The 20,914-nt window shown below is 34.9% G+C and overlaps 2 protein-coding genes across 10 annotated transcripts; both read right to left on the bottom strand.

Annotated features, from left to right (window-relative positions):
• Nucleotides 1-4,361: 4,361 nt before the first annotated feature.
• LOC147285974 (uncharacterized) lies at nt 4,362-8,242 on the bottom strand. Of its 9 annotated transcripts, XR_015121600.1 has the most exons (7): nt 7,851-8,242; nt 7,392-7,426; nt 7,279-7,316; nt 7,117-7,172; nt 6,439-6,524; nt 5,983-6,042; nt 4,362-4,720 (listed from the first exon to the last, which is right to left on the bottom strand). XR_015121600.1 is itself a non-coding variant. In XM_086238876.1 (6 exons), exons 1-3 carry the CDS (start codon nt 8,007-8,009, stop codon nt 7,118-7,120), a joined length of 249 nt encoding a protein of 82 aa, XP_086095002.1. In that variant the 5' UTR covers nt 8,010-8,242; the 3' UTR covers nt 4,362-4,720; nt 5,983-6,042; nt 6,439-6,524; nt 7,117. The 9 variants fall into 9 exon arrangements, 6 of the variants coding, with proteins under 6 accessions (XP_086095002.1, XP_086094997.1, XP_086095003.1 ...); XR_015121601.1 differs by lacking the exon at nt 7,392-7,426; XR_015121599.1 differs by lacking the exon at nt 7,851-8,242 and having other exon boundaries at nt 7,392-7,842.
• A 2,049-nt stretch (nt 8,243-10,291) lies between these two features.
• On the bottom strand, nt 10,292-11,734 carry LOC147285973 (uncharacterized). The gene is made up of 2 exons (XM_086239326.1): nt 11,077-11,734; nt 10,292-10,971 (listed from the first exon to the last, which is right to left on the bottom strand). The coding sequence occupies exons 1-2, from the start codon at nt 11,732-11,734 to the stop codon at nt 10,292-10,294; spliced, it is 1,338 nt and encodes a 445-aa protein (XP_086095452.1).
• Between the last annotated feature and the right edge of the window lie 9,180 nt (nt 11,735-20,914).

The following is a 20,914-nucleotide window of genomic DNA, read 5'->3' as shown; positions in this document are numbered from 1 at the left end:
AAATCAGTAAAACCCTTGTGTGTGTCTTTGCCTCTGAAACTCAAGAAGACATCATAGGCTTCATAGCTACACCTGTTTGAGGAGGAAGAAGCGCCCTGTGGGATTCTAGCAGCAGCCATTGAGAAGAAGAAGAGACCTGGGTATTATATGCAAATGGAGAGATGAGAATGGATGGATGATCAAAGTCAGCCACCTACCAAGAATGACGTCTATAGAATAATTAAAGTCAATGGCATCATTAGCACACACGTCTGAATTTGTCTCAAATCTAAATATATAATTTTTAATAAATGGATGAAACCAAAAGCATATGAAATCAGCAATTTAACAGATTTACAACAGTTTATGAATCTGAATAACTGTCATCCTTGAAAGAAGTTTTGGTGAGGGAAAGAGGAAGTTAGCATCATTGGCAAATGGGTATCTGGATAAACGGATTGGGACACATGATTCAATATGGCATTGGAGTTTAAAGGACTAGCTTATCTCCATGAAGATTGCGATTCAAATATCGTGATGACCGCAAGCTGTTCGATGAAATTCCCAACTGGACCATCCTGGTGGTGGCTTCCTGTTCTTGGCATCCTCGCCCCCTTCTCCACCGAAAATCTCAATGAATGTAAAACTGAGTGCATGCTTGAAAATAGCTTTCTTCTTTTTTCTGGTTTTGGAAAGAAACTTCAGGTATATGCTTCAAAGAAAGCTTCAGATATATCACATTCAGAGAGCGGAAAGGTATTGAAAGTTGATGAAGAAGAGGAAGTGGGAGGTGGGAGGTGGGAGGTGAAGCTGAAGAAGAAGAGGATGTTCAAGACGAGTATTTTTGAGAATTTTGTGAATCTTAATTTTTCTATCAAATAAACACGAAAATGAAATTGTTTTATGTTAAAAAAAAAAAAAAAAAAAAAAAAGTGGAATCATTTAGACTATTTGTGTCAAAATAGTACATTCAGTTAGTTTTGTCAAATTTTTCGTTTAAAAGTGATCACATGTCACACACATAATCACGTACTTGAAATTATAAGATGTTGATTTCTTGAACAACTTAGATAAGAATATATATATATATTTAGAACTCTATCACAATCCCAAAAAGGGTACCTTTTGGTTGGACCACTGGTACTAGAAGGACCCCAAGCTAGGTGGGGCAGGTTGGTGGGGAGGGTGGTACATGATCACTTTTGGACAAAAAATGTGACATAACTCATGGAATGAGTCATTTTGACACAAAATGAGAGTTTATGGGGCAGAATGATATAAAAGAAATTTATATCCTAAACTAGCACAACAATCAGCGTACGTTCATGTACTATAGCTAAAAGATTAATTGTGGCATGATAATTTTGGCTAAGTGATCATGTGTAACGAGTGATATAACTGGAGGATGAACTATTTTGACACATATGGAAGTTGCCCCTAAGGGAGCATAATGTCACAAAACAAAATTCATATCTTGAATTGACAAAATGATGAAAGTTCAAGTATTGTAACTAAAACTTTCCCTACTTGAAAACAATAGTTCAAACCAAAAAATGGAAAACAATATTAAATTTCGCTTACCATTCACATTTTTTAAGAGGTTGTTAATATTAGTGACAAACCATAGATTTTGTTAGTCAAAATGATATGGACAAAGAGAAATACTGATTGCTCAGCGCTTCATACTGATCAATTGACGGTTCACATTGATCCAGCCAACTGCAATTGGAGCTTAAATACACTATAAAATTTTAATCAACCCTATAAATATTAAGATTCAAGTAGAAAATAAAGAAACAAATAGATCACTAGCTACATGTCGATTGTTGAGCGATTGGTACCTACGCAGATTGTTTGCAGTCTAAGATCCCCCTGACATATTTGAAAATTGTTCTTATCGCTATGGCATTTAGTTAGGGAAATTTTGTGAAATAACCTCATTTAATGCTCTTATAACTTTTTTGACCTTCCGCCACAAAATAATATTTTTTGGCTCTTTTGACACTTTTGGGACTAAAACACCCTTTCAGTCGCTATGTCGAACATATGGTGACGACATGGTGACCATATGTTTAGAGAGGCAGAGACAAAGAGAGGAGAGACAAAGAGAGATGAGAGATAAAGTGAGGCAGAGAGAGAGTAGAAGGGGATGGGCTGGGTTGCGATGGGGAAGGGGATGGACTGGGTTGCGACGGGCATGGGGGAAGGGTGGGGTGGGGAGAGGTTGGAGGGATCTGGCTGGGGAGAAAGAGAAAGAGAAAGAGAGGAGAGGCAGAGAGAGATGAGAGAGAAATTGAGGCAGGGAAAGGAGAGGGGCGAGCGGGCTGGGTGAGGGAAGGTGCGATAGGGACGGGGAAGAGGTGGGGGAGAGTTGGCTGGGGGCAGAGAGAAAGAAAGGAGAGGCAAAGAGAGATGAGAGAGAAAGTGAGGCAGAGAGAGGAGAGGGGGTGGGGCTGGGTGGCAGAAGGGAAAAGGAGGAAAGGGCCGCGGGGATGGGGGATGGGCAGGGCTAGGTGGTGGGGGAAAGGAGGAGGCCCCATTTATTTTTATTTTTTTTTACTTTTTAAGATTCAATTAGTTTTATTTTGTGGATTTTTTTTTTTTGTTTCTTTTAGTTCTATTTTACAAATTTTTTTTATGATTATTTTTATTTAATAATTTTTTTATAATGAGTTTTATTTTTCAGATAATTATTAATACATCCACATTGAGCTACCTAATTCCTCTAAAGTCCTGCTTCTTAATCGGCCTTCCTAACGAGTCCAATTGATTTTCTTCCGGCCCACATTTTATTTTGCCCGGTCCACATTTTTATTTTCTTTCCCTTCTCCGTTCCTCTTTATGCCACGCTCCATCTCTCTTCCACTCCTTCTTTCATTTATCTCATTTCCCCCCATTCTCTCTCTTCACCATCACTCTTTCTCTCCTCAATGCATCGTCGTCCGGCCATGGATGGCGGCAAGACCTACCTCTTCGTGCTCGCCTCTTCCTCCTCTTTCTTCCCATGGCCTCCGATCGTCTATCCAGTCACCGACAGTGACAAAACAACGCGAAAATTGAGAGTCAACTCCGACGGCGATCTACTTCTTCCGGCCACGACGAGGCACCAGACCTATCGGGTTTGTTCCTCTCGTCGTTCTGAACACAAAGGTACCCTCCGATCGCCCATTCACCTAGCCACGGCGGCGAATCGACGCCGAGAAGCCAGTGGCTTTCCGACCAATTTTCCGGCGAACTCGGCGGCGAATCAACTCGATTATGGTATATTCCTACTCTTCTAATCATGAGCTTTCTTTCCCCCCATGGTCTTGCTTGTCAATTTCGAGGAATTATGATTTTGAAATTTTTATGATTTGAGTCAGTAACAATATGTTATTGTTTGAAGTTTTTAGGGTTTGAACCACCCCTTTGAGGTTGCATCAAAGGGATACTCATTCATTATAAGCTTCTCAAAGGTTCTGGTTGTTCATGAGGTATCTGATTTTTTTGTTCTTTTCTTTGAAGTGTTTGTTTACCATAATATCATACTTATCTTGAGCTTCAGTATGAAATTATCATTTATAACTTTTCTTTTTTCTTTTCTTTTTCCTACCTTTTATGTTCTCCTTTTGGAGTTTTTCTCAGAATATTCTACCTTTTTGTATGCGTAAAGTTTCGGTAATAACTGTTAACTTTAGTAACTTATATAAATAAAACACATACCTGAGTTTACCACAGCACCACAGCTGCAACCATCGATGGTTGAGAGTCAAGAATCTTCCTTGCACTTACAGACCTTTAACACAAACTACTTGATGGGGAGTAAACTAAATTGTGATTATTTGTGTGCAAGGGGATCTCAACTTTATATAGAGTGGCAGACTATGAGTCTAACCCATAACTGAACTCATAAGATAACCATATTAACCTAGGACTCTAATTCATTGTCCTTTAAGTAATAGGAATCCCTTTAGCCTTAATAAACCAAAAATACATAAATCCATATAGGCCCCAAGGTATAATTCTAATTGAACTCCTGATCTTTACTTAGGCCACAAAACCCTTAGGCAACTATGAGACCACAATAGGTTGTGTCGAAGTACAACTCCAACGTTCTCCCACTTGGTCGGATAGGTACCAATGTAGCTTCAGCATTGATCCTTTAGTGTGCACATAATTCAATTGAATTAAATTCCTAGCATGCCTCTTGTCAAATAAGACCTCTTACATATATAGAGCTTTAAAAACTTTTGGACTAATACATTATCCAGCTTTAGAAACTACATATGCAAGAACTCATATCCACATGAGATGCCAACAAGACAATGGAAATAAATTTGTGCCTGTAAGGATATCAATTGATTGAACATAAATTTGTGCCTGTAAATTGAAATGAGCAGAAATTTGTGCAGCTATAAAATCTTCCATTCCCATTCCATATATTTCAATCACCAATAACAATATTCAAAGTTGCCAAAAACGGTTTACAGTACAATATCCAACAAGAGAACACACTTTTTGTTTTCTAAAGGTCTAAACATAACCACCAGCCTAATAACTAAGACAATATTGCTTAAATCTACTTGGGAAGACCTTTACAAAACCAAAACAAGTTGTAATGTACCAAAAGCTGCCCACATGTACAAAATATTGGCATGGCAACATCTCTACATGTAATTACCAACAAAATTGACCCGTGAAATCTACACCTCATCAACTTCAATTTCCTTCCATGTGTTGTGCTGCCTCAGATATAACAGCCCTACATAAGAACAAAAGATCGATGGTTCAATAAATTAAGTTAACTAAACAGTTACATGAATTAAACAATTAACATTTACATGAACTAAGTTAAAATTATTGGCCAAAAAGAAACATGTATCTTCACCGAACCTGTTAAAAAACCACATGCCTTATATAGGTAATAACTTGGAATTTCAAAGTCATCAAAGAAAGAAACAAGTCTTTTCAAGAAAAAGTGAAAGGAAAGGCAAAATGCTTGTGAGATAGGAACATGATATTTCATAGAGTTGTACTAGACATTCAAAAGAACATTGATAAAAATTATCAAGTCAATTGAAGCCACAGATCGACCAGCATATACAAATCTTTCCAAGTTGAAAAATCAGGCCGGGTTTTATCTTTCTGAAAACTGTCTCAGTTTAGAAATTCACCATAAATCAAACATAACTTCAATTCACAAGGTTTTTGGTTTAAATCACTCATTAGCATATCTAGTACATATTTCATAAGTATCAGATCATAAGCATGACTCAAAATGACCAAGTTACACTCAAAACTCCTTTAAATTCAGTAAATTATAGTTGTTTCTAGTGCTGCAGAAATTTCTGCCAGCAGGTCCATTTTAGAAAATTCACAAAAAATTCAATACAGGTCCGAATTACTTGGTTATTGTCCCAAAACAACCATTAGTAAGTCTAATTTCAAACCCCTAAATCTCAGATTTAAATTCCCCACACAACAGTACAAAATTCAGCAGGAGTCCAGTAAGGTCAGATTCACTAAAAATATATGGCTTATTTTGCTATTCTTTGAGTTAAAACACTTGTTCTTTAGAATTCAAAGGAAATACCAATACATGCAGGTTTAAAGACCTTATTTGAGCTATAAAATAAACAATTTTAAAACAAAACTTTACTAGAGGAAATTAAAATACACAGAGCAGTACAAAAGGTATGCCTTTGTCAATCCAAATACACCCTCTATTTCCCTTAAGCTTAAGAAAAAAGGAAAAAAAGTAGAGAAAATAATATCAACATAGAGTTATAGTTATACAATATTAACATAGTATGCTATAGTTATACAAACAAAAAATGACAATAGAAAAAAGCACAAATATGGTTCACTACTACAAAAATGTCGATATATATCAGACTGCTCTTAATCTAGAATTTGTGTATTACATGAACATGAAGCTCTTAAATGATAGCACAAAAGCATAAGGCTACAAATCTGGAGACAAAAGAAAATCACTTTTGTGTGAAAAGGAAAACATCACCATACCTTAGTGTAAAGATTGATCAGACATCCATAACTGATAACTGAAGGTGTAAAGTCACATTCCTATAGCCCAATCAGAGAGTGTTAGTGTACCAAGGCAAAAAGTAATGGTAACAATAATAAGACAAGACATTATGTACATTGAATAGATCTCTCTTTGGGATAAGTACATTGCATGGATCTCTTATAGGACACAGTAGAGAGTAAAGGTATTTTAATGGCTTGAAAGACCTAAAAGCTCGATGGACAATCTTAAGAACCCTTAGAGTCAAACGTAAAGGATAGCTAAGCTACATCCGTGGATATTATCACGCATCATAAACGAACAACTCCCATATATGGATTCTATAGCAATATATGTTATTTGTATATTTCAGAAACATGAATATAAAACAAGAAAATGCTTGAAACACCACAAATCATAATATGAAGAAACATGTTAAAGCTTTTGCTACATACCTTAAAAAACATATCAAAGTGATGTTGCCTGGCCAACATCAATAATATATATGATCCACTCAGCTTTCTCCTCACTAAGTTTATACCTATACATTGCAAGAAATGACTTCATTAAGAAAGACAACATCCTCCTAAAGATGTATAAATGGCAGATAAGAAAGAATAATACTAACCCAGGTACATAATGCATGCAGATGCCTAAAATGCATGTAGATGCCTAATTAAAAAGAGATGGCAGAGAATGATATTTTTCTTTAAAGGAAACATATATACCACTTCACTATAGAATTTATGTTACTTCCATTCATCCTAGGGCCAATGTAAAAAATTGAGATCATTTCATCACAACATCCACACTAATGCAAATATTGAGGGGGGAAATGAAAAATTATAAAGTAATCATTGAAATATAATGAAGTAATATATTGAGTCAGAGAACAAATGGAATAGTGTGCAAACATCCAATAAAAATATTCATCCAATAGTACTAGAGAAATAAGGATCAATCTTAACTTCTCAACCATCACAAATTAATAACTTTTCTTGAGAAGCACAAATCAAAGACCAGATGACATATATGGTTAAATTCCAGGTTGTACAAATGAAGCAATAGATGAGAACTTTATACAAATTAACATTAAAAAAACTGTATAACTATAGAATCTACATTTTCCATACCTTATAAGTCTCTTATCTCTCCTTTCATTTGAGCATATTGCTTGTAAGGAATTATCCTGATGAATGAATGAGCAGCAAAAACATGACAATTAAATGAAAATAAAAATAACCAAATAACTAGATCCAGTTTTTTTAGTTGTATATATATGTCAGACAACTTACAATCAAATCTTCCAGAGCAGTCTCAAATGTGTACTCTTCTGGTAATTCCTTTAGTATGTCAGTATCATGTGGCGCAAACCAAATGAAACAAAAAATTAAAAGGTATTACTAACCTCAAAAGTATTAGCATATTCTCACGCAAACCATCCTAATACATAAACAAAACAAGTAAAACAACCTTATCAACTGAAAAAGACATTTGGCGCAGAGCCTCAATGAGTGGCATTGATTCAATGTCACCTAAGAAGAAAGAAAAAGACTAATATCTTGCATATGAAAGTAAGGATCAACCAATAGTATTAAGTTTTCTCATTCCTACGCTATAATTATCACCATATGATTTGCGTATTTCCTCCAACCTGGATAGAGCAATTCTACCAATTTCCACTCAAAAGCATCCAATTAAATCGAAATGGGTCAGAAACCAGTCAAAGAAGCTCAACCCGGCCACCACTCACGGCGGAGCCCTTAGTGGCCGTGGATTCCAAATTGGGCTTTTCGATTCTGTTAACAATTTAGCAAAACGGAGCCAACAAACATGTAGAGGATGAAGAGAAGATTGAAATCGATACCTGACTCAATGGAATTGGCCGCCGGAACCGTCGAAATCGCGTCGAAGCCGCCGCTGGCTTCTTGGCGTCGATTCGCCTTGTACAGTGGTCCGATGAACAATCGGAGGCCACCAACATGTTCAGAACGACGACAGCTTCAAAACCCACAAGGCCTGGCATCTCAACTTCGCCGGGATCGATGGATTGCCGCAGGAGTGGCCATCGGCCCTGTGGCTTCGATTCGCCATGATCAGCGGTTGTTTGGGACAGAGAGAGACACGAGGAGGGAGAGTAGAAGAAGATGATCGAGCCTTTTAGTGGTACTCCCGTCGTCGTTGGCCTTCGGACGACGACGACGAATTTTCCAAGGAAGACGATCGGCGAGAGAGAGAGAGAGAGAGAGAGAGAGAGAGAGAGAGAGAGAGAGAGAGAGAGAGAGAAAGAGAGGTGAGAGGAAAGAGAGAGAGAGATATGCGGGTGAGAGGAAAGAGAACATAAAAAAAGATTTGGGTTGTTTAAATTAACCCTAGGATGCGGAAATACAAAAATTAGGTCAATTGATCTTAAGATATCAGTTGACATGTTACAGTGATATGATAAAAAAATATGATAAAAATATATAAGAAAAAGTAAAAAAAGTTTATATCAGGTGTTTGGGTGGGTGGGGAAAAAAATTAGAGAGGAAAAAAAAATGTAAACTTAACATATCAGTTAACAGTTTAAACTGACGTCTTTATAAATTCTTAGGAAAAAGAAAAATATTATATATCAGTTGATAAAAACCATGTGATTTCTAATAGAGTTTAGAAATCAGCTAAAAAATTATCTGATATTATAATTTTTACAATATCAATCGATTTCAAATCTGATATAAAATGGGTGATATCTATTGACAATTTTGTTGTAGTGGTTTAGGGCCTTTTTAAACCAAATAAGCCGCGACAGGCTTGCTTAATTGGTCCAAAAACCCCTAAAACATTGATCATAACCTTTAGATATATATTTGATAATAAGACTTGAGATCAACTATATCTAATACATACAAACAGATAGTTGAAAAATAAATTCAAATAGTTTAATTGATCAAACTTTATAGCCTTTTGGTTTTAGGGTTTGTTACTTGTGACATGAGAAACCGTAGTGTCTAAACCCCAAAATAGCAACGAGAAGTTTTAATTAAATTTTACATGATATAACAAACTGATCAATTTTATAGCCTTTTGGTTTTAGGGTTTGTTACTTGTGACATGAGAAACCGTAGTGTCTAAACCCCAAAATAGCAACGAGAAGTTTTAATTAAATTTTACATGATATAACAAACATTTGAATATAAAATCATACAAAACTTGTGGCAGATGAAAACTGTTAGGGCAAGAAAAGTTAATTCTCACATCAACATCAATCATGGATTACACACGATCAATCAGATATATAAACAAGTGATCTTATGCATATAATTAATCCTTTATATATATATATATATTCTCCAGATTAACCCTAATCGTTTAATAGAGTGTGCAAACAATTAGGCAAGACATGTTTCTTTTAGGTTAATCATACAAGCCATGCTCTGATACCACATGTTAACTTTAGTAACTTATATAAATAAAACACATACCTGAGTTTACCACAGCACCACAGCTGCATCCATCGATGATTGAGAGTCAAGAATCTTCCTTGCACTTACAGACCTTTAGCACAAACTACTTGATGACGAGTAAACTAAATTGTGATTATTTGTGTGCAAGGGGACGACTTTATATAGTACTGTGGCAGCCTATGAGTCTAATCCATAACTAAACTCATAAGGCCATCCACAGTGGTGAGAGTGAGAGTGAGAGTAAGACATGGCCTGAAAAGTGATTTTGTGGCCTGAAAAGTGATTTTTTGTCCTGAGAGTGAGAGTAATATATGCTGAAACTGCAGTGGTGCTGAGAGTGAGAACTGAGAGTAATGCAATTATACCTAATTAAATTAAGCCTAAGTTAGATTAAGTTATAGTTAAGTTATAATTTATAACTTAAATATTTATTAAAATTATACTACTGGTTTTATTTTGAAGAGATCTTTAATATAAGGTCAACATTGACTATATTTGGATTTATAATTTTATTACCTAAATTATAAATTCTATATTTTGTCTCCACCAACGGTCTTTCAAGTTTTTTGCTATTTTTTTACCGTTTGAAATGCATTAAAATGGTAAACACAACACAATTCATTGTAAAAATTTGAACGAGTATATAAAATTAACACACTAAAACAACACAATTCAGATATTCGAATCCAATACCTTTATTTCATTTCACCAACATAAAACAAGAAAATTTAAGACAAACACAAACGCAAACAAATACAAAAAACAAACACAAACAAACACGAACAAATACAAAACGACAGCCACAAACACAAACACAAACAAACACATAGTGGTATTGGAGACATCTTCAACATGTGGGCGTTCATCGCCGGCGCCGGCGTCGTGCTTGGCCGCGACTTCCTTCTCGCGTCCAAAGGTGCTTAACTAGATCATTCTTCAGTTGTTGGTGGAGTGATGTTGACCGTATCAACCTAACCCGGGAGAGCCGTTGCTCTAAAAGAATTGGCTGATAACTTTGGCCTCCATCATATGGTTCAGTGTCATACCGTGCCACAGCCCAGGAGATCCTTTCCTGAACGTGGTCAATGTCATCGTCTGATTCATCGTCCTCATTCTCTGGATGTTCGTCCTCAATGATCATGTTGTGCAAAATTATGCATGTCTTCATAATATAGCCCAGATCATCGGCTTTCCATCCTCTGGCGGGCTTTTTCAGAATCTCCCATCTAGCCCTCAGAATCCCGAATACCCTCTCGACATCTTTCCGGTAGGACTCTTGATATCTTGCAAATAGCTGACTTGCCTCTCCTACTGGATTCGTTATTGTTTGTATAAGCGTGGCCCATTTGGGGTAGATCCGGTCCACTAGATAATACCTCATTGTGTAGTCATTGCCATTAACCTTATACTTGATCTGATGGTTTCGCATCTGCTCCTCATCATCAAAAAGGAGTGAGCCATCCAATACGTTGATGCCATTGTTGATCCCTGGAAAACCAAAGTTGGCATGCCAAATCCACGTGTCATACCCGGCAACTGCCTCTAATATCACAATTGGGGTGTGATAATGGCCTTAATATGCCCCTTGTTGTCCTACTGGGCAATTTTTTCATTCCCAATGCATGCAATCTAGACTCCCTAGCATACCTGGAAATCCTCTTTTTTTGACCTTACGCAATAGCCGTTGAAGATCAGCCACTGTTGGTGTGCGGAGGTATTCCGCTCCGTACACCTCCGGAATAACTCTTATGAACTTCTTGAATGACTCCAGCACTGTGGTTTGGGCAATTTGGAAGCTCTCATCTGGGGCATCAGCCAAGTACCCAGCGGAGAGCATTCTCATTACTGAAGTCAGCTTTTGCTCCGGCGTGCAGCCCCATCTTCCAGCAGCGTCTTGTCTTTGTTGGAAGTAGACATCTTTGTTGCACACATCTTGCATCATCTTTTGGAACAGTGATTTCTTCATCCAATAGCGCCGTCGGAACATCTCTTTAGTATATCTTGCTCCAGGGTGGAAATAGTTGCTCATGATAAGACCATGGCCTAGTTGTCGGTCTCGAGGGATATATCGTCGTGGTTGGGATGTGCTTCCATGTATTGGCCTTCTTTGACTGAGCTGTGTATGTCGTCGGTAAGCAGCCATGGCACATGCCGTCATATTTGCGAGCTGGTCATCGTACATGTCTAGTTGCGCCTGAAACATCTCTTCATCTGAATCATAATCGTTGAGGGTAGACATCCTGAAGCAGAATGTAAACGAATTTTCTGAGATTACTAAACATGATGAATTGGTAAAGTTAGACATCGTGAAATTTATAGACTAGGTGTGATAATGTAAACGAATCAGAATCTTATCATCTTGGAAAAGTAAAGGAATCCGAGGCATATTTAATAATAGGGTATTTTATTTCAATTCATAATAAAATGCATACATATTAGATTTGTCTCGCCGTTCCCTTCTAATCGGTATATCATGGGCCCATTTCTGACACTGGGCCGAGTTGAAGCTTGTTCCTTTTCTTGGCCTTTTGGCGGTCGAGTTGTTGCATGAACCGTTCTGCCATTTGTTCTACATCAAGTAGTGTTGTGCTTTCTTTGGTTGCAAATTTTGAAAATGTGATTTGTTAGTGTAGATATATGTTTTAATTTTCGAACAATAGGCAATTGTTCTGTTGAATAATTAACGATACAGAAATATGGCTAATATGTAGAAGTAGTACAAAAGTTTTGTTCAATGAATTATTTTTGCAGCAAGCATTGAAAAAAGTTGAAAAAAGTAAAATAAAAATGACTACTCATTAGTTTAGGCCTTTTTATCATTTCAAAAAAATGGAAAGGTTGTTACCTAGAAATAGGTTGGTATTTCACTGTGCTCATTGAATCAGTGGGTGTGCTTGCTTTCCTTGCTTTCTGCAGAGGTTTTGTCTTGTCCTTGGCCGCAAAGTTAATATAAGTAAATGGTGGAATATTAGATTAATTATGTGAAGTAAATGCATGATTTTTGGAGATTGCTAACTAACTTGAATAAAATTGTAAAGTAACTAATTGAATGCATGTTTAGTGCACTGTTTGAAACTGAACTAAAGAAATTTATCTTATTAGAAGTTCAATAATATCAGCAACAATTCAACTATTCAAGTCACAACATCCATAGAAACAGACCGAATTTGCATAAAAGAACACAAAACAATTAAGTTAGAATCACCGACACTACCATACATGGCGGAGCTAGCATTGGTCGTGGCTGCCAGTTTAGATTTTCACAATTAAGAACAATCCAAGCTACCAATTCATACAAACAGACCCAAAATTCAGGAAAGAACCCAAAACCATCAATATAGGATCACCATCACTGCCACACGTGTTGTGAAAATCAATTCGAAGAGTATGTACAATGCTATGTTGTCAAAGTTAAATCTAAAACTATTAAAATGTTTAATCAATGAGGTTTGAGCTGCTGCAAGTATAGAAATTGGGCAACCAAGAGTATTTAGTATGCAGTAAAGTTTATTTAACTGATTTTGATTGTTTACTCAGTGAAAAATAAGACAATAATTAAAACATTTGCAAAAGATAATAACATACATAGTTATTAGTATGTATTTGTAAACAATTAAGTGTAAATTGATAATAACATGCATAAGCAAAAAGATTAAGAATAAAGTCAAGTGTAAATTGTTGGAAGAATAGTGACCTTTTCAATTTTTTCTTTCTTTGATGCATACAAGTAAAAATAGCTCTTCTTACTACGAGGTTCCCTTGTGATATTTTTTTCTTTTCAAATTTTTGGATGATATGGGATAATATTAGGTGTGATTGGAGCCATCTTGGAGGAGGATGATGGGGTAGCAAGAAGCAATTTTTCAGGCAACTCTTTCCTCTTTTTTGTGGCTACTTGCTGATCAGATGTAGTGGAGGTTGATTCAATTAGAAGAGGTTCTTCATCAAATACAGCGTGGATAAGAAGATCATTTCTATTTGAATAATTTTTCATAGCTCCAAATCGAAGCTCAAATTTTTTTTGCCTTTCCTGTGAGACGAAGAATGGCCTATGGGAATTGTGCTTGATCAACGAAACCACTTTCAACAACTAAGCTGTAGCAAGAAACTCTGAATAATTGTTCTCCTGGTTTCCCAATGATAATGACATTGGTTACACCACTTTGGTCCTCAATTTTGAAGCTTACTTTTAACTTGCATTTTAGATTGATTAGATGTTTTTTTAGTGAAGTATAGTTGTTTAAAATTGTATAAGAATAATTAATGTAAATAAATTTTGATGTTATGAGTTCTTAGTTTTACCATGGGACTGGACTGATTGCACTGTGTTTTGGGCAGATGAGTTTGTCATTTTGAGGAGTGGGCCTTAATTGCTTGAAGCATGTGGGGCATGCTTTCTACCACCATCCTCCATGTGTATCAAAGCTTTTGATGTTTGCTCTACAGGTAACAATGCTATCCTAAAATAGATTTAAAGAAATTTGTTAAGATAGTTTAAAAAATTTGATATATGGGTACAAAAAGAGTTGTAAAATTAATGTAACAAATTTTATTTGTATTTATAAGAACAATGATAAATAAATAGAAATGATCAATATAATAGAAGTCAAGTAATTTCATAAAGTTGAAATTGAAAGTGATCAAAAGTTATATAAATATAAAAAATTAGTGTGTGCATTTTGACGAGAGCTAAGCATGTTATATATATATATATATATATATTTGGAATGTTAAAGATCACACAACAACCGAGCAGAATATAAAGAGAAGGACAGTAAAATAGATGCAGCAGATAAATTTTTTCATAGAAATGGCGTCGAACAAATGGTAAAGGAAAATAGAGGATTTTTGTTCATTTACCTTGCAGATTTGCGGGTCAAGAATATTCAAAGCTACCACAGATAGCCTGTTAGCTTTATGTAATTGTTGGGGTGGTAGCTGTGGGGTTGTAGAAGGCGGCAACATCTTGATAGGCATCGAAAAATTGGCAAAGCTGTATATTTTATGTTTAAAATAAAAGAAGATTGTTAATTTAGAGGATAAAAAAATTGAGTTTGTATGTTGAAAAGTTAAAGAATCATATGTCAACTTGTACGACTCGATTTCTATATTTCTGGATTGATGAAGGTTAGAGTCGAATTGCTACTGCTCAATACAACTTTTCCTGTATGTTTATAAGTGTTATCAGTTTTTTTTTTTTTTTTTAACATTAAAAGTACATTGAATACATAAAAGGAAAAAGAAATTGCTCACTTTGGTATTCCTTGACCTTTAAACTTGTGAAAACAATGAATACTGGTGGTGGTAGGGATGTCAAAGCTTCGTGATCAAAGCTTTTGGCAACGTTGCTCCATAGTGTCACCCTAACTTCATTTCTCCTACAACAATAGACACAATAGAAAAGATTTGACCATCTGTGTGAAAAAATTGTAAACCAGCACACATGTTTTTAACACACCTCATGTTTTCAATGTGAACTTCACATTTGTTCTCAATCCTTGCATTGTCAACCATTTTGTGTTCCAATGGTTGGATAGCAGTTATACGTCCAATAACATATGAAAATTTTTAGAATTAAATGGTGAACAGTTAGAATCTGTAGGAAAGATAATTACAATTGAAACAATTGTTTTTTAATATAACTATTACCTGTAAGGACTATATGGACATTGATTTTTTATGGCAGCTGACTGTAATCAGAAAACTTGAAACGGTGCATTGGTAATTTTTGGCCGAATGGTTGTCAGTTTGTTAAAAATTGTTCGTTCATTGAAGATGGCCAGTGCAGCGTGAGGGACAACCTTGTGAGACGGTCGATTGTTGACGGTGTGGAAATGGGTGATATCATCATAATCTATTTTAGGAGCAAAATCATCATAATCTATTTCTTTAACCATGGTTTCGATCGCATCTCCCTTAATGATTAGGAAGAAGGAAATAACAAAAAAATAGAAGTTAAAAAGGAGTGTTGCTAATATATTTCAAATTTGAAATGTAATTGCATAATCATAACATAATGAGTAATTAAAGAAAGCATGGTAGTTGGATGACGAATAGCAGTTAATGACCATAACATAAAGACTTGGCGACTAGCTTGTCCATCCATTCCCACTTGGATATACACAAACTGCATATACATTTCAATAAACTCTGCATTTACAAACACAAACATAAATGGATGCTTCCTCCTAAAATAGGTGTCACATATATACCACAGTTATGAGAAACGCATGAAGACTGTTCTCTTTTCCTTAGCTAGTCTTTTTTCCATAGGGTTTTGACTAGTAAGGTTTTTAATGAGGCATATTTGATGTGTAAAATATGGACATCCAAGGGGGAGTGTTATGAATATTAGTATTTATATGGCTGTCCATATTTATCTAAGGTATTTGTTATTTATTTGATGTATTAGATAAAAAAGTAGGAGTCCTATTCCATGTAAAACTAGGAGATTTGGATGTTCATCCCAAGTCATCCCTGAAGCCTATAAATAAAGGACCTATGTGAAGGGAAAGATAATCCCTCAATTCCTAATCACTTCTCTCTATTCTATTTTTGTAACAAATAAGAAGAAAAAAAGAAATGAATTTTTTTTCCTTGGAATGGTAGATTTTATTTTTCTTAATGGGCTTCACAAATTTTTTAAACTTGTATTTGTTTTGCTTGAAAACCTTAAGGCCCAACTTTATCCCTTTTTTTTTTTTTTTTTTAAAAAAAAAACCCAATATTTACTTAAGTAGCAAAAAACCTATATCATTCAATAACAACCCAAAAATCTATTAGCAGCCCAACCCAATTGAAGAAAAATAAAAGGGACTGAACAGAATTGGCAAACAAAACTAGTGAGATGTTAACTAGATAGTTAGATTAAGTGTTGAGTCATGCCCCTATTAGCCTAAACCACTTATTACTAAGAAGGGATAAGGAAGAATCATCTAAGTTAAATAGAAGTGACTTATGGTAACTTTGAGAGACACACAGCTGAACACAGAGAAAGAAAGAGCGAGACAAAGACTGAAGAGAAAGAGAGAGTGAGAGAAAGAGAGAGACGAGTGAAAGAAAGGGAAGTGGAAGCTCTATCAATATCAAAGTAAGTAGCTCCCACTCACCTTAGAGAAAAACTTGAAGTTTTCATTTCAAGTTAGAAGGTTAAACTTACTAACCTTGTATAACTTTTTCTCTTCTGTTTGTAGGCTCTAATACACTAATATTCTAAGTTGAAAGTGAGAAGAGAAGGTGAGCTTAAGGAACCCATGGAAGCATGGATGCCCTAATCAAATTTTTCCAAAGACTTTTGTTTTAAAATTTTGATTTCACACCTCCATTTTATATCGTAAAACTAGAAACTAAGTTGTAGATAACCTTATTATAACCTTAGAATGACCTTAGAAACATGTTTTGCTGTTTGGAATTGAAAGAAAATGAAAAACAATGAAATATGAAAAATCTGGAATTTTTTCCAGAAATTTCGCAATTTTGTATGGCCTACTTTCGGGTCTTATAACTAGAGTTTTAACTGTTCATTTTTCATGTTATCCAAATGGTTGTAAAGAGGTGATGCAGAGCTTTAAAACAAGTATAAATTTGCATAATTTGGTGAATGTTTGATAGGTTAAGAGTCGAGCAAAAATTGAGATAAAAATTTAGAATTTTTTTCCAAAATTTCGCAGCTTTCATATTGCCTACTTTCGAGCCTTATAACTTGAGTTCTAGAACTCCGTTTTGAAATATTTTTATATGGTTTTAAAGATCATGTTACTAGCTTAATTTAAAACGAGTATAAGTTTGTAGTATTTGATCAAGTTTTGATAGGGTAAAACACGGGTCAAAGTTGGACAAAAAATTTGCCAAAAAACCAGAAAAACAGAGTGTTGAAGGTTGAAGATGACCCCTTCCAGCCAGCCCCAGTTGCACCATCGACGCGTGTCGGCGCGTGTGGTGGTTTCCGGTGACTCTAGCCACACATTTTCACTCCTCTTAACTCTAATTTTTGAATTATATTCAAGGGTATAATTTTTGGAACCATCCAAAACCCAAAAGAAAGAGTGTGACTAACACCCTCTTCACATAGTTTAAAAAAAAAATAGTTTTTACACTAATTAAATTGTTTCTAAAATAGTGTTTTATTTGTTGTTAAATAGTTCCATAGGAGAATCAACCTAGGGAGTTTACAAGTCCGAACTCCTTCAACAACTTTGAGGTAGGTCGTACCCAAGGATTGGCCTATATAAATATATAATTATATGTGTGTGAATATTTGATGAATTTTTGTATTATTCTTATACCATTCTTTATAATATAATATGATATGAGTTTAATTGGTGTTTGCTATAAATTAAATATACAATTTCATGAGAGTATTATTCCAATTGAGTACTTGTTTTGAGTAATTTGACATAAATTATACCATGACATACATGTACATCAATAAAAGTATATGTGCATGGATGACATAACCAAATTGTATTATGTACGACACTAAGAGAAAGTGAATGTCTTAGTAGTCTTGTTGATATTGGCACTAAGTGAAAGTGGATGGCTTAGTGACCAATAAAAAGGGAAGGAAGAAGAATTAAACCAAATCAATTGAGATTATGAGAATAATGGGTGTTGATATATATATATATAGAGAGAGAGAGAGAGAGAGAGAGAGAGAGAGAGAGAGAGCATTCGGGGTCAGAGTGGTAAAATGCACGATATGGGACGTGCATGCCTGTTCGCCTTATATATAGGTCAACAAGGTTAGAAAGGGAGTGTGTTCATACATGCATTAACATGCATTTTGGTTGATAGTTATTCCATGTATGATATAATAACCTGCCATGAGGAACTAAAAGTCCCTACTGAGCCTTAAAAACTTATGTTGTTAACAGTTGATGCAGGTGATAATCCTCATACCCAAGAGATGAACTATACAAGTGATGCCTAGGAAATGCTGGAATTATGTTGTTTGCTGCTTTGACTTATGATATTTGCTACTTGGAGTTATGATAGTTGCTTGGAATAAATTTTGTTGAATAATATAGTGTAGCTTAAACTACACATACTCTGATCTTATTTATAACATAGATACTTCGTTCTCCATTGAGGAATTTAATAATATATATTTCTTTTAGTAGTTTAAAAATAAATAAAATAATAATTCGCACTTCAATTCTAATCCAAAATCATTTCTAAAAATTGGGGTGTGACACATATATTTAGACTTTAGAGTTAAGGGTATAGATTTCAGGTTTAGGTTATAGGTTTCAGATTTTAGGTATATATACATTTAAAATGTATGAATCCACGTATTGATACAATTGAAATATACCAACCCAAGCATAATTTTTTTTCTAGTCTGATTATTTTTTGTTTTATGTATTGTTTATTTGAATTTTTGTAGGTGAATAAATCTCATATTTTGTGAGATTTCTATAATTTAAATCTCATGAATTGTGAGGTTTAAATTTCATTAATTGTAGGATAATATTAGGGACAATTTTTTGATAGAAAATGTCAACGTGGCACCTAGACAATAATTTTGGACCTCAATGAATTCTTACTAGGATATTAGTCTTTATAGGGTCCATAAAATGGATTGAATTTAGAATATCTCAAGAAATTATATCAAACCACGTAATGGTAAATATACAACCCATATATTTTTTCCTAGTCCTATGATATTTTTTCTTTTTGTGGATTGATGCTACTTTTTAGAGGTGAATAAATTTCATAATTTGTGAGATTTCTACATATTAGATCCCTTAAATTATGGGATTTAAATCACTTAAACTGTGGGATTTAAATCTTATAAATTGTAGGATTTAAATCTCATGAATTATGAGTTTCATTTTAAAATATTTTAAATAATAATATGAGCAATTCAGAATTAATAAAAGGGAAAATTTTAGCAAAATGACTCCAACTATACCCCTATTTTCAATTGAGGATTCCGTTTTCACTTTGCTTCAATTAAAAACTATTATTTTTTAAGTGTTTCAATCAAGGGATATTTTTGTTAATTCTGTTACAATTTCCGTCAAAAATTGGTCACGTGCAAAGCATGTGACCAATTTTTAGGGCTAAAATCGTCATTTCAACTAAAAATTAATTACAAAAAATTATTAAAAATTTATATATGAAAAAAATGAGATAGGGTTAAAGAAACCCAGCCACCACCCGACGACTCCCTCTCCACCGACTTTACCCATCTCTCTTTTTCTCTTTCTTCTATTTCTTGCTATGTCTCTGTCTTTCTCTGTCTCTCTCTCTCTATTGGGCACAAAAACTGCCAACCTTCAGATTAGAGGTCGGTGAAGCCGCTGGCATTCGCGCCCAGGAGAGAGAGAGAGAGAGAGAGAGAGAGAGAGAGAGAGAGATGGGGTAGCGCCAGTGGAGGAGGGAGTCGCCAGCGGTGGATGGGAGAGTCGCCGGTGGTGGCTGAGGGGTGAGGTCAGTGGTGGCTGGAGGGTGATGGTCAGTGGTGGCTGGGCTTAGATCCACTTTTTTTTTATTTAATTATTTTTTGTAATTAATTTTTAGCATTAAAACAAAATGGTTATTATTTAATACACATTTGTTAATAACCATTGTTATTTAATACACGTTATTTAATTAATTTTTCGTGCATTTTTAATTCAATACACATGATTTAACCATTTTTAATAACCATTTTTTGATTAATTAAAATAAATAGAAAATTATGATTAAATACCAAATATCAATATTTTTTCAACAAAGCAGCAAGACACTAATGCTTTTTAGTATAGGTATTAACCTAGAGTAAGACATTTTGGTTTAGGTCACAAATATGTAGGAAACGCGAATTTTTTCAAATTTGTACAAAACGCGAATTTTTTTGACATTGAGGGCTCGGCCAAAGTGCTGAGCCCTAGGTGGTTTTTTGTAATTTTTTTTTTTCGGTTTGCAATATAGCTGGGACTGTTTTCGAATAGTCACAAAAGTTGTGACTGTATGAAATTCATAAAAATTTAATGTTTATAAAGGTTCAATACTTTTGATTTAGGTTTGGGAGATGAAGTCTTACAATCTAGAGACTAAACATTAAAGGTTACGTCTCACAAATGATGAAAAAATAACAAATTAGTAAAAAAGTTATGATTGTTGGACAGTCATAGTTAAGTTTTTTTAAAAAAAAAAGGTTCTCCCAAGCATGAATAGTGCCAATCACCCTGGGTCTAGACAAGCCAGCCTTATCACCATTTAAATAGGACATAACAATAGAAGGAAATATATGAGCTTCTGTTCATCTCTATTGTTCCAAAGGTCTTGACTCCTATACGAAGGATCCTTAATTGTGTATTACAAAAGTACTTGCTATTTTGTTTAGTTTACTAGCACAAGCCACTCACATAATTTGAAGCCATCCGACGTACTGACATGTTCCACAATCTATTAATGTGCCAAAAACATAATTGAATGGGATTAATGTCATTTTGCTCCCCAGACTATTACACATGTATCAGTTTGCTCCCCAGACTTC

This window comes from Dryas octopetala, chromosome 4 (genome assembly GCF_963921425.1).
Source record: "Dryas octopetala chromosome 4, drDryOcto1.1, whole genome shotgun sequence".
Lineage (NCBI taxonomy): Eukaryota > Viridiplantae > Streptophyta > Magnoliopsida > Rosales > Rosaceae > Dryas > Dryas octopetala.
This window is presented reverse-complemented; position numbering and strand designations above follow the sequence as displayed.

What these genes read in the sequence shown, in the direction of transcription:
- LOC147285973 (XM_086239326.1), bottom strand. Translation starts at nt 11,734, where the DNA reads ATGTCTAACTTTACCAATTCATCATGTTTAGTAATCTCAGAAAATTCG. An exon ending in CAAAAAAAGAGGATTTCCAG is followed by an intron (nt 10,972 to 11,076) that starts GTATGCTAGGGA and finishes TTGTGATATTAG; the next exon opens with AGGCAGTTGCCGGGTATGAC.
- LOC147285974 (XM_086238871.1), bottom strand. Translation starts at nt 8,009, where the DNA reads ATGCCAGGCCTTGTGGGTTTTGAAGCTGTCGTCGTTCTGAACATGTTG. An exon ending in GGCCAATTCCATTGAGTCAG is followed by an intron (nt 7,327 to 7,850) that starts GTATCGATTTCA and finishes GACATACTAAAG; the next exon opens with GAATTACCAGAAGAGTACAC. An exon ending in AGAGATAAGAGACTTATAAG is followed by an intron (nt 6,525 to 7,116) that starts GTATGGAAAATG and finishes TGCAATGTATAG; the next exon opens with GTATAAACTTAGTGAGGAGA.